Source organism: Primulina tabacum, chromosome 4 (genome assembly GCF_025594145.1).
Source record: "Primulina tabacum isolate GXHZ01 chromosome 4, ASM2559414v2, whole genome shotgun sequence".
Taxonomy (NCBI): Eukaryota; Viridiplantae; Streptophyta; class Magnoliopsida; order Lamiales; family Gesneriaceae; genus Primulina; species Primulina tabacum.
In genome coordinates, this window is record NC_134553.1 from 906,868 (window position 1) to 920,618 (window position 13,751).

The 13,751-nt window shown below is 31.6% G+C and overlaps 1 protein-coding gene and 1 pseudogene across 1 annotated transcript; both read right to left on the reverse strand.

Moving 5' to 3' along the window:
* Positions 1-451: 451 nt before the first annotated feature.
* Positions 452-9,219, reverse strand: LOC142541306 (pentatricopeptide repeat-containing protein At5g66631-like; annotated as a pseudogene).
* A 1,192-nt stretch (positions 9,220-10,411) lies between these two features.
* LOC142542170 (small ribosomal subunit protein uS19-like) lies at positions 10,412-12,254 on the reverse strand. The gene is made up of 4 exons (XM_075648658.1): positions 12,102-12,254; positions 11,867-12,012; positions 11,240-11,297; positions 10,412-10,949 (listed from the first exon to the last, which is right to left on the reverse strand). The coding sequence occupies exons 1-4, from the start codon at positions 12,102-12,104 to the stop codon at positions 10,701-10,703; spliced, it is 456 nt and encodes a 151-aa protein (XP_075504773.1). The 5' UTR covers positions 12,105-12,254; the 3' UTR covers positions 10,412-10,700.
* Between the last annotated feature and the right edge of the window lie 1,497 nt (positions 12,255-13,751).

Sequence of the window (13,751 nt, forward strand, 5' to 3'; positions counted from 1 at the left end):
ATTTTCTTTTTGGCACAATTTAGATGTGTAGAGTATTATTGGAACCAATCATTAGTTTTAATTGTCAAATAAACTCATTTATTATCACTCTTAAACCATAGGCAATAAAATAAAATCAGAAAAAAAAATCCATTCATTGTATATTTATGCCCAAATATCTCATATTTGATACACATACATTATATTATATTAATATGAAAACTGATATATAGGATGATGGTTGGAAACACCTTTATAGCTGGAGAATCTAAGGTAGAAAAGGTAAAGGGCGTAAAGTGGAAAAAGACAGCGGAGACCGAGAGTGAGCATCTTGGCTTTTTCAATCTACAAATAGAATAATTGGATGCAGCTTGTTTGAAACTTTATATTCTCAATCCCAATTAAATTAGGAGTTATCAATTTCAGCAGGTACGCGAGAAATTAAAGAGTTCGACCTTCAGAATAAACAATGTTAACCAGAACACATTTAATGGCAACCACAAGCGGCGAAACCAAGACTTGGGGGTGGTGGGAAGGATCAAAATGAATCCAGTGTTGTGCACAATGGAGGATCCGGGTTGCGATACGTATTCTGCGAATAATTTTTTGCACTCACACATACAAAATTTATCAAAGAAAAAAAAAAAAAACTGCTCGCCTAGTAAGGTGTATAGAAGAGAAGTGACATCTTAAGAAATGGGTCCAAGATAATCACCCATGCGAGCTAACAACAGCACCACAAATAGGACCACCACGCCTTTTTCAAGCTTGATCACTCCTCATTTCTGAAGAAAGGATTCTCCCCAGGGATGTACTCGAAACCACCCATTTTTTGGTGAGACGTGTATACTTTTTCGGTCAGCCGGCGCTGCAAGTAAACACTGTGTTTCATGATTTTGTGCATAGTGCCTTCCAAGACCTCTCCGGGGAACATCTTGAAGGTTATGCAGCTGAAGTGGAATGGAAATATGAAATCACCAGAGTGCTGCCTAGCGATTCCCTGTCCGATTTGGTCTTATAGTTGTCAGAGCAATGAAATAACCGAGGTCTTTAGACGCCTTCTTGATGGAAAAGTCATTCATGAACTGAATCAGAATGGCCCTTTGAAGCATGCATCATACCTTTGGAGTCCAGATTCTCAGCCCGAATCACGACATTCCATGACAATTGAGATTTTAGAAACGGATATCACCTACCATGTGTAGAACATGTGGGAGAAAATTCAGAATTCTCATCAAGCCATATGGTTACATAATACGTAGTTATCCATTTTGTAATTCGACCAAATCAACGGAAGAATTCAAACTAAAGGGCTTTGAATACCCAACAAACTACAGAATAATAAAGATGAAGTGATGATAAAAGAAAAAATAAATAGAGAATGAAAAAATGATGAAAATAAATTTTAGCTCCATATATACATGAGAAAGAAGTTTCTTAATGTGTCAAAGAAACCTGGTTAGAAGAATAACATAGCGAGCTATGCCTATCAATGTAATCTCTGCAAGACCCCTCTTTGAACCCTCAGAAACTTGCCCTCACTGTTTTTCCATGTGTTGGAAGTTCAAGCCAACATTGAAAGGGTTCTGTTTAATTTCGACTATTTTCATAGCATTTAATTTGAAAGAAAGTGAAAGAAAGTTTAATCAAATTATTTCAAAAAAAAAAAAAAAAAACTCAATATATGTTAAAAACTTATGCCATTTTAGGTTTAAGAATATATTAGTTGAATTAAGTTAGAAGAACCGCCTCAATTTTCAATTACAAAATAAGTTGACGAGGCAGGAAGCATTCCTTTCCTCATACTAACGAATTTCCCCTAAATCGACTCCTTACGTACCATTTGGCTGCAAATCTTCTTCCTGTTTCTTTATCTGATGACTTGATAGCACACACCAAACTTGACACAACTGCCTTCACTTCTTATTTGGAAGCCTGCAAGATTAGTTGAATATAAAAAACCAGGTGCAGACGGCAGGGTGTGTTCAAGAAACAGAAATTTCGTACCTAAAACAACTCATTAGATGATATTATTGTGCAAGGTCAAGGTGAAATTGTTAATATTCGACATCAAGTTTGTTTTCTTGCCAGAGGATCAAACGAACATACTTCTGATATATTTTGGTGTCATCCATTATTCATTAACAATGGCAGGGAGAACATCACTTATCTTTACAACAAAACTGGTCTTTCACAGATTAGGAAATTTTCATAGCATTTATATGGAGCAGAGAATGGTGCTACCCAGCTAAAAGATTGTGGACTAATTCTCCCGTCATCTTTTAGAACCAAGAATAACGTCTCATGAGCTTTCCTACCTTCCGTAAACTCTTTACAAGCATTTCTTCGGCAGCAGCATCAGTCATAAATCCGGAATTCCTCATGTCCCCAAAAGCCCTCAAAGCGAGAATAGCTCTTCCACATTGCAATAAGCACATATGAGAATCATGTACATGTGAGCTTCAGGCTCCAAGTCACTCCTCCGTCGTACCATCCCAAAAAGCCGTTGCACTCTCTTAATGTCTCCTTCAAGTGCATAATGATGCATCAACCCAGAAAAGGTCTGTAAATCTGGGATATCCCATGCATAATCATCTCCTCAATTACATCCATGGCTTCAGTGTTCATCTGATACTTTGCCAATGTCCTCAGATGAACAAAGAACCAGCTGACTGTTTTGTGACAAAGGATCACAAATGGTCTCAGCATTGTAGAAAATGTTTAAACCAGTATCACCCTTTCTGGAAAACCCATAGAAATCAATAACTAATCTAATTGTGCTGAACGACAATCTCATACCCTCCTTTTTCATCTTAAACAAGAGTTGATCAACCAGTTGGACACAACCATGGCGAGCCAAGTTCGCAATCATCCTCGATATCGTGTAAACATCGTGAACATATCCAGGCTGATGAGCAACCCAACAGAAGAATGGCCACGCTGTTTCAGGTGAATTAATTTCTGATTAACTTGCAGACAAATCAATTAGTCCACAAAGTTTGCATCTTGCAATACAGACACCTCTTCAGAGCCCCATTGCTGCAAGGCACTCGCCAAAGCAGCTGGGTCCAACCATGGTTTCAATTGAAATTCAGCCATCTTGTCCTGATTAACACTACCAGAACCCTCATCCTCATCATCAATATCATCCTCATGACTAAATACTGAATAACCTATGCTTTTAATCCTCTCATCTGGAATCATTTCTCGAAGTTATTCCTCCTTGTCATCAACATAGCCAGACTCCTTCTGCAAAGACAATACCACTGCTCGGTTAGGCAATATACCATCAGCTTGCATCTCGTGAAGCAAAATCTTGGCAGTTTCTAACTGGTTGGTGCGAGTGAAAACCCCCACCAGAGTAGAATACTGCTTTAAAGTACGCCTCATCGGCAGCAGTATCTGAAAAATCTTAAATGCTGAATCTAAATACCCAAACCTAACTAGGTGCTCTACGATAACTGTTTATGTTCTGCAATTACGAAGCGCCCCTTCCTCAATCATCCTACATAACAGCATCACAGCCTCTGAATCCAAACCCTTCTCAACAGAAGTTTAATTACAAGATTATATGACTCAGTACTAGGATTGCTTATCTAAGGTGGCTCTCCATTCCTCCCACACGCCTCATCAAGATTACCTGAAGCCGCATACCATCTCATGCATCCATGAAACTGATGGGAAACACGTTAACGAACTTTCCTGAATTCATAGCATCAACCAATGCTCGAAGTTGGCCTGTTTGGCCGATTTTGCAAGAATCTTGGCCAATGCATGAAGGGTATATTTCGTATGGGTGAAATGTGCTCCCTGAAAAAACAAAGAGAGAAGATATTTAGTGTGCTAGTGGAAATAAGAAAACGGAGCAAAAGTCATATTAAAACTTTTTAAATACCAAAAAACAACAAAACAAGAAAGAAACAGAAAATGGAGAACATAAAATAATAATAATAACAATAATTATAATGAAATATAAAGATGAAGAGCAGAAAAAGCCTAAATAAAGGGGCATAAAACCCCAGAAAACACACACAAACACAGTGGCGAGCGCACAATCAGAAAAAATAAGGGTAAAAAAAAAAACACACACACACACACACAAATGAAGCCCAGCTAAATGAAGTAAATATAGACAGGTGAAATCCAGAAGATGACAAAACAACAAACCCAATTATATGTAAAAAAGGAATATAAGAAAGATTCAGTCTTGCTCTATTTCTGAAGCAATCACACGAAGGCAGCAGAAATTTATTCGTAGTAACTGATGACAAAAAATTTAGCTCCATAAAACTAAAAATAGATACATATGCATGATAATTTAAGATAGATCCAAAGACTTGATGCAACAAAACTGGTTAAATATATAACGCAGCTAGCATCTTTGCAAGTCTTCTCTTTAAACCCTCAAATGTATAAGAAAATACTTAAGTTTCAAGTAATATTAAATGACTTTTGATTGTTTCATTTGTGAAGTTAAAATGTGATACTTAAATTGGTACAAAGAGTATCTAATTAGAATCTATAAATAAATTATTTTACCTCGTAAATAATCATATCCAATTATTTGAGGATGGCAAAATATAATTTGAAGTTAATATTAAGTGATATCGATGATGAAATTCGTAAAGTAAAAATGTGATACTTAAATTAATACAAATAATACATAATTCGAGTCCACAAATACTTGATTTTACCTTCTAAATACTCAAATTCGATTGAGTATGTCAAAATATATAGTTCGAAGATAATATTGAATGTTCTTTGATGATGAGATTTGTGAATAAAAAACGTGATACCTAAATTGATACAAATAGTACCTAATTTGATTTCGCATATACTTGATTACTCTTTTAAGACCCAATTTTGATTATTTTTGGATATAAAAAAATATAGTTTCAAGTAATATTGAATTACTTTTGATGTGTCATTTGTGAAGTTAAAATATGATACCTAAATTAGTATAAAAAGTATCTAATTCGATATATCAATACTTAATTTTACTCCATAAATGAGTATTACTTAATTTGATTTCGTAAATGAGATACTCACAATATGTATTAAAATACTGGATATTCGAATAAGAAACGTAAGTTCACCAAGTGTTGGTATTTTTATGGAAGATACATTTAGATTACATATTCATCTCATTTAATATTTTTTTTAAAAAAAACAAATTCTCAACTAAACATGAAAATTTTAAAGTACTTATTTTTACTTGAGAAGTACCTAATTTGAGTTTGCAAATATTTGATTTCGTAAATGAGATACTCACAATATATATTAAAATACTGGATATTCGAATTGACAACGTCAGTTCACCAAATATTGATATTTCTATGGAATAAGCATTTGGATGACATATTCATCTCATTTAATATTTTTTTTGTAAAAGAAAAAACAAATTTCCAACTAAGCATGTAAATTTTAAAGTATTTATTTTATTTGATAAGTACCTAATTTGTTATTGCAAATATTTGATTTGGTACATGAGATACTCATAATATGTAATAGAATACTGGATATTCGAATATGCAACGTAAGCTCACCAAATGTTTATTTTCCTTGGAAGATGCATTTAGATGACATATTAATCTCATTTAATATTTTTTTTGTAAAAAAAAAAAAACAAATTCCCAACTTAGTATTTAAATTTTAAAATACTTAGTTTTACTTGAGAAATATCTAATTTGAGTTTGTAAATAATTGATATCTTGAATGAGATACTCACAATATGTATTAAAATACCGACTATTCGAATAAGCAACGTAAGTTAATTAACCAAGTGTTGTTCTTTCCATGGAAGATGCATTGATACGAAGAGTATCTAAATTGGTGAAGTTAAAATATGATAGCTAAGTTGGTACAAAGAATATCTAATGCGAGTTCGCGAATACTTGATTTTACTCTTTAAATACTTATATCCAACTATTTTGGGATGTCAAAATATATAATTTGAAGTTAATATTGTGTGGTCTTTGATGATGACATTCGTGAAGTAAAAATGTGATACCTAAAATAATACAAATAATACCTAATACGAGTCCACAAATACTTGATTTTACCATTTAAATACTCAAATTCGATTATTTGATGATGTCAAAATATATAATTTGAAGTCAATATTGAGTGACTTTTGATGATAAGATCCGTGAAATAAAAATGTGATACCTAAATTGTTAAAAATATTACATAATTAGATTCAACTGATAATTGATTTTATCATTTAAAAACTCAAATTTGATAATAAGTATAATGAAAGAATATTGATACATATAATGAATGATTACCAATAAATATTATGAATGAATACTAATGAGGATGATATCAAATGAAGTATTGCCTTGTCATTTAATGAATACCAACAAGTATTGTGAATGAATATTAATGATATTATAAATTAACACTCATAAGTATAAAGAAAAAAATACTAATAAGTATTATGTCAAATAAGAATAATTGTCAAATCAGTCATTCAATGAATATCAAAAGTATTGTCAATCAACATTGATGAATATTTTATAAATCATTAATCCAAAAATCGATAGATGTGCTTCAAATGCAAACTTCAAGCTCATTTACAAACTATGTTCATAATGCATATCCCAATTAATCCATGATGAATAATGAACTATGTTTATTTTTTTAAATGACATGAATAAGTATCCTAATGAATTTTCCATGGAAATATTGCATATTCGAATATCCAGTATTTTTAATGCATATTGTGAGTATCTCATTTACGAAATCAAGTATTTGCAAACTCAAATTAGATACTTCTCAAGTAAAACTAAGTACTTTAAAATTTTCATGCTTATTTTAAATTTTTTTTACCAAAAAATATTAAATAAGATGAATATGTAATCCAAATGCATCTTTCATGGAAAGACCAATACTTGGTGAACTTACGTTGCATATTCGAATATCATGTAGTCTATTTACATATTATGAGTATCTCGTGTACCAAATCAAGTATTTGCAATATGGAATTAGGTACTTCTCAAGTAAAATTAAGTAATTTTAAATATCCATGCTTATTTGAGAAATTTTTTTTTACAAAAAAATATTAAATGAAATGAATATGTCATCCAAATGCATATTTCATAGAAAGACTAACACTTTGTGAACTTACGTTTCATATTCAAATATCCAGTATTCTATTACATATTATGAGTATCTCACGTAGCAAATCAAGTATTTTCAATATGAAATTATATAATTCTCAAGTAAAACTAAATACTTTAAAATTTTCATGCTTATTTAAGAATTTATTTTGTTTTTTACAAAAAAACATATTAAATAAGATAAATATGTCATCCAAACGAATCTTTCGTGGAAAGCAAACACTCGGTGAACTTACGTTGGATATTCGAATATCCAGTAATCTATTACATATTATGAGTATCTCTTGTACCAAATCGAGTATTTGTAAACTCAAATTATGTACTTTTCATCCAAATGCATATTCCATGAAAATACCAACACTTGGAAAATTTACATTGTCTATTCGAATATCCAGTATTTTATTACATATTGTGAGTATCTCATTTACGAAATCAAGTATTTGCCAACTCAAATTAGGTACTTCTCAAGTAAAACTAAGTACTTTAAAATGTTCATGATTATTTTAGAATTTGTTTTTTTTTACAAAAATATATTAAATGAGATGAATATGTCATCCAAATGCATCTTCCGTGAAAAGTCAACACTTGGTGAACTTACGTTGCATATTTGAATATCCAGTATTCTATGACATACTATGAGTATCTCCTATATCAAATCAAATATTTACAAACTCAAATTAGGTACTTCTCATCCAAATGCATATTCCATGGAAATATCAACACTTGGAGAACTTACGTTGCCTATTCAAATATATAATATTTTAATACAGTGAGTATCTCATTTACGAAATCAAGTATTTGCCAACTCAAACTAGGTACTTCTCAAGTAAAATTAAGTACTTTAAAATTTTCATGCTTATTTGAGAAATTGTTTTTTTTTACAAAAAAATATATTAAATGAGATGAATATGTTATCCAAATGCATTTTCTATTGAAATACCAATACTTGGTGAATTTACGTTGTCTATTCGAATATCCAATATTTTAATACATATTGTGAGTATCTCATTTACGAAATGCAAGTATTTGCAAACTCAAAATATGTATTTCTCAAGTAAAACTAAGTATTTTAAAATGTACATGCTTAGTTGGGAATTTAATTTTTTTTACAAAAAAATATTAAATGAGATGAATATATCATCCAAATACATCTTTCATGAAAAGACAAACAATGACTGAATTTATGGTGATCTTCGTATTTTCTTACACATTCGGAGTATTTAAAGAGTCAAATCAAGTATCTGGAACTTCAAAATAGATACTTTATATGTCAAAATAAGTACTTAATCTTATTTCACGACGAGTGAACAACTATATTTTTTAAAAAATAAAATGACATAAATAAGTCATCATAATGCATTTTTAATTAAAACCAACAATGACTGAATTTATTGTTATTGTTCGAAAATATAGTATTTTTTTTTTACACATTTGGAGTATTCAAATAACAAAATCAAGTATCTGAAACCCCATAATAGGTACTAATATTTTGGTAGATGGAAAACACACAATTAATTTGGTGGATAAAATTATATATTTATTTAAATATTTAAATAATAAAAGGGCCAAAATGTAAATTTATCTTTGTAGGGAGCTAAAACTAAGTTTGTAGAGTTGTCAGGTATTGATTTGTAAAAAAAATCATCTAGGTACTGAATCTTAAACCAAAGATGTATAAATGTATTTTTTTGAAATTTGCCCTTATTTTATATTATTTATAAAATTAAAATGGGTAAATATAGTAATAAAATATAAATAAACAAAAACAATGACTTTTCACATACCAGCATAATTTTAAACTATATTAAAAGAACAATCCTTTTTTAAATTTTCGATGATAACCAAAAAAATCAAATAAGGGCACACACATTGGGTGTTAAAAGGGATGTTATAACACCCCTTTAACATCCACTCTCTCATGTGAGTGGGCGTTATATTAAAAGAACAATCCTTTTTTAAATTTTCGATGATAACCAAAAAAATCAAATAAGGGCACACACATTGGGTATTAAAAGGGATGTTATAACACCCCTTTAACACCCACTCTCCAACGTGAGTGGGCGTTATAATGCCCACTCACATGAGAGAGTGTGGGGCGTTCATATGTATGAACGCCCATGTGTCAGTTTATTTTTTAAAAAAATTGCATACTTAGCGACAGTTTTTGAAAAAACCGTCGCTATTAGCGACTGCTTTATAGAAACCGTCGTCGATTTGCTGACATGCGGGCCCCACGTGTTTTGAATTATTTTAACGCCCAAAAAAATTGGACATTTAACGACGGTTTTGAAAACCGTCGCTAATTGCGACGGATTTTCAAAAACCGTCGCTGAACGTTGTTACTTATTTTATGTATTGGTTTAAAGTATCCGTTGGTGAATATAACCGTTGCAAAATAGCCGTTGCAAAGTAGTCGTTGGAATATAGCCGTTGCAAATTTCAATATAAATAGACACCTTGTACTATACAATTCTTTATTCTACAAACATACAATTTGGCAAAACTATACACTTAAATTTGTTTACTCCAAAATGTCTCAATATTCCAGTAGTTCAACCTCTAGCTCAACAAGTGAAAACGAAGTCCAAGTTGAAGTTGATGACGAAGATTATGATCCGGGAAAAGAGCTAATGTCATTGATACTTCAACAAAATTGACAAATAGTTGAATCATGTCAAAGTAATAACGTGATGCGGCGAAGAAGAAGGTTCATCAAAAGAAATCGTGAAGCCGGGCATGCGAGGCTCTTCAATTTTATATGTTGTACCGTTTTATTTTAGGTTTATAATAAATTTTTAATTTTAAGTAAATGACACTCATAAAATTAAATTATTTTACGTATTGAATATATAAAAACAAATTATTATTAATATAAAATAATAATAATTTAAATTTCTTAAAATATTTGAAATTGAATTTATATAATGTAAAATAAGAGTAAGATGAATGAGTGAACAGCGGGACCCACAAATAATGAGTTTGAATGTTAAAATGAATATGAGAGAATAGATGTGTTAATGTTGATGAGGTGGTAGGTGTTATAACACCCACCAATGCGGATGCTCTAATAAATAGATCCATGTTAAATGATTTAGGATAAAAAGGGTGAAACAATAATAACATATAAAAGATTAATTATAACAGACATGCAATTATGTGACAAGTTATAAACAAAAACCGCGAACACAAAACAGAACACTCGTTATTTTCTAGTTTGCTTCTAATTTTTTTTTAAAGAAAATATAATGAATGCCAAAAACATCAGGAACCCTCCTGAAATAATAGAAATGTAAAATAACATGCGAAATATTATCGAATTTTCTTTTAGAAAAAAATATCAAATTCAAAGCTCTTTTTCAAAATTATCCGAGACCAATTTTCAACAGACGGGAATTCAGATGTAGAAGTCACAAGTCTCAACTAACACTCGAACAGCTTCGACAAAACACTAAAGAGAAACAAAAATTCAGAAACACAATCACATTCGTTCCCCTACATATCCCTCCTTGGATTGCAGGTTAGAATAATCAAGTGGCGGGAATAGGGAGGAAGAGTTGGCCACAACATAACATGTCTTCTTGATTTGAGGGCAGAATTTTTTTACTTGAGAGGAATAAACCTTGAAGAGTGTGTAGCACCAATACCAGGTCTTCCGTGCTTGACTGGCTTGTATGAGATCGAGAACTCAGCAAGATAGTGGCCAATCATTTCGGGTTTGATTTCAACTGGGTTAAAGGTTTTGCCATTGTAGACACCAAGGACACTTCCAATCATCTCAGGAACGATGATCATGTTTCGCAGGTGGGTTCGAACAAGAGCTGGTTTCTCACCTGGTGGGGCCTCACGTTTCTAAACAAATACCATATGGTCACATCAGTTCAACATAACCACGAGTGTGCAAGCACAGAATGAATGGTAGGAAAACTATTTATTCCAATTTAATCAAAAATAAATAGATTTTGCAATCCAGAAACTGCTAGAGGCACAAAAATTCAGTGATGTGAGTGGATCAAGTGGAAAACTTATGTATAAACACGCTTGAGTGAAACAAGATTAACAACTTGAGTGAAAAACGTACCTCGAGAAATTGCATAAAAAGGTGAATTATAATGATGAGTTGAAAAATTTGGAATACTTACAGCCTTGCGCAGCTTCTTGATCAAAGCCATTGGCTTCCTCTTCAGACCCCTCTGGAACCTGCCCATTTCATCATTCAGGTAAGAATGGATCAAATCTTAAATGGCAAATAAAATGTGCTGAAATAAACATAACCAAAGTATAATTTCACAATACATGCATCCAAACACAAGCGGTGATAAAGAAACAAATTTTAAAGGGAAACACACTCTTCAGTTGAAATCATCCACAACAAATCAATGCAGTAACAGATTATAACACAGCTCAAACGTGGTTAGTCGAACACTGTTCGTGGTTACAACGTAAAAGATGTCATGAAAGGGACCAGCTCACAAGAACAAAGCTTCATAAAACAAAAAACTGACAAGATAAAAAATACATGAGCAGCATAAAGCAGCAGCAGCAGCAGCAGCAACCTAATTATAGCTTCGCACTAATACACAAAGTTAAACCACGAACGAGAAAAACACTAAACATCCACTAACGACAACAAAAGATATTACAGATTCCTTAGCTGTTATACCGTACGATTCAAGTTCTTCAATTAATCAACGATTCACTAAAAAATCATATAATACAGATAATCAAACATCAATAGGATAACGAAAATAAAAGAAAAACCATAATACCTTCTTCTGGCACGAGCATTGAAGAGTTTGACGAGCTCGTCAGTGGACATATCAAGGAGGGCATCCAGATCCACACCTCTGAAGCTAAACTTCTTGAACGTCCTCTTCTTCGGCTGCCCGGCCGCCACCTCTGTCTCGACGTCAGCCTGCACAACACACAACACATACACATAATAAGCGAATTCACGAACATTGAGAGTACCCGAGAGTGTAGAAGATGGAACAAACTAGTTACCATGGTTGCCGATGGAATTGGTGTGATGCTGTTGAAATGAGAAGAAGCTCCGCCGCTAGGGTTTTGGAAGCAGGATGGAGGATAAGAATCGATTAGTAGAGGGCGTTGTCTAATTGGTCCTGAGCCCAAAACGAAGAGGGCTAAAGGGCCGAATGTTTTTTCAAAAGCCCGATAAATATTGGCTTCCGGGATATTTCGTTAAATTTTATTTAACTGCATGGTTATATTTTTTTTAAATGAAATCTGCTGTGAATAAAAATCGGTTATTTTTTTAGTAGTGCGAAAAAATGAAAATAGAAAAAACTGAGGTGTAAGAAAACAAATGAGCTGGAAAAATATATGTTTTTTTTAAAAAAATGAAAAATAAGGCCTCGAGAATTTTCATTTTCTAATAATGTTTTCCTGGAAAATAAGCAAACATTGTCTTTGTATTTCACCTCTGTACTCTTTTAAATATATAAGCATAATTTATGTCTATATATGCAATACTTCTGTATAATATTTTATAAATAAATAAATAATGTTTATAAAGAACTATTAACTTTTATGTTTTCCAAAATAAAAAAGAGTAATTTATTAAGACACGAGCTATATAGTATATATACATGGTTACTGTTATAAGGCATGTTTCCCAATATTTTGTAATACTTTTAGATAAATTTATTCAAATAAGAGAATTTTTTTATTTTTACTTTTCTGAATTATAAGTGAATTCATCGGATTAAAATAATTTTTTTTGCACTTAAATTTTGATAAAATAAATATTGTTTAATATCTTAGTGAACTTTATTAAAATAGGGTTTTTTAATATTTAAATTTTGTATATGGTTATGAAATTCCTTGGTCTTGTTTTCACTAGTCAAAAGTTCTCCAAGATACGTATTATATAAAATATAATAACATATGATATTACCTGAATGATGAAATGGGCAGGTTCCATACTAGAAAAAGTCAAAGTGGTTAAAATTTACGATTAATTAATTTTATAATTATTTTCCAATGTTTTCCTCTCCATTTAAAAAATAAGAACGATCCAATATTCAAACATTCCGTGTCTTTGAATTGGGCTAAAGACTTTTTTATATTTCAAAGCTTTGATTTCTACGTTCCGAGTCCAAAGCACCAACAGGTGTTTCTTGATTATTAGTAATTTTTCACACACCATGGTGTGTCAAAATTAATGAATAATGTAAATTTATATATATCCAGAGACCAGACCACAACGGAATTTATCTATAATTTACAATCGGAAAAAAAATTTTATTACTAAAATTTTTATGTATTAGAAAGAAATAAAATAATATATAGATATCCAGACCACATCAAATATTTTCCCCGGTCGTAATAGATAGATATATAAGGTCAGGCATGACGATCATGTTAATCAAACTAGCAATTAGCATGATGTCAGCTAAGTAAGAATTCAAATGGTACATTTGAATATATTCTATTATATGTCTCGGTAAACATAATTTCTACACTCTTATCAATTGGCTTGTAGCTTCGGAGCTATGATTTATGGTGTAAATATCGATCGACAATATTCCTCCACAAACTTTTTATTCTAAAGATATAGATTATGGCTCACAAAAGCATTTTTAATTGTCTTTGACAATGTTCAAATCGCAACCAGTTGCATAAAATTGGTAA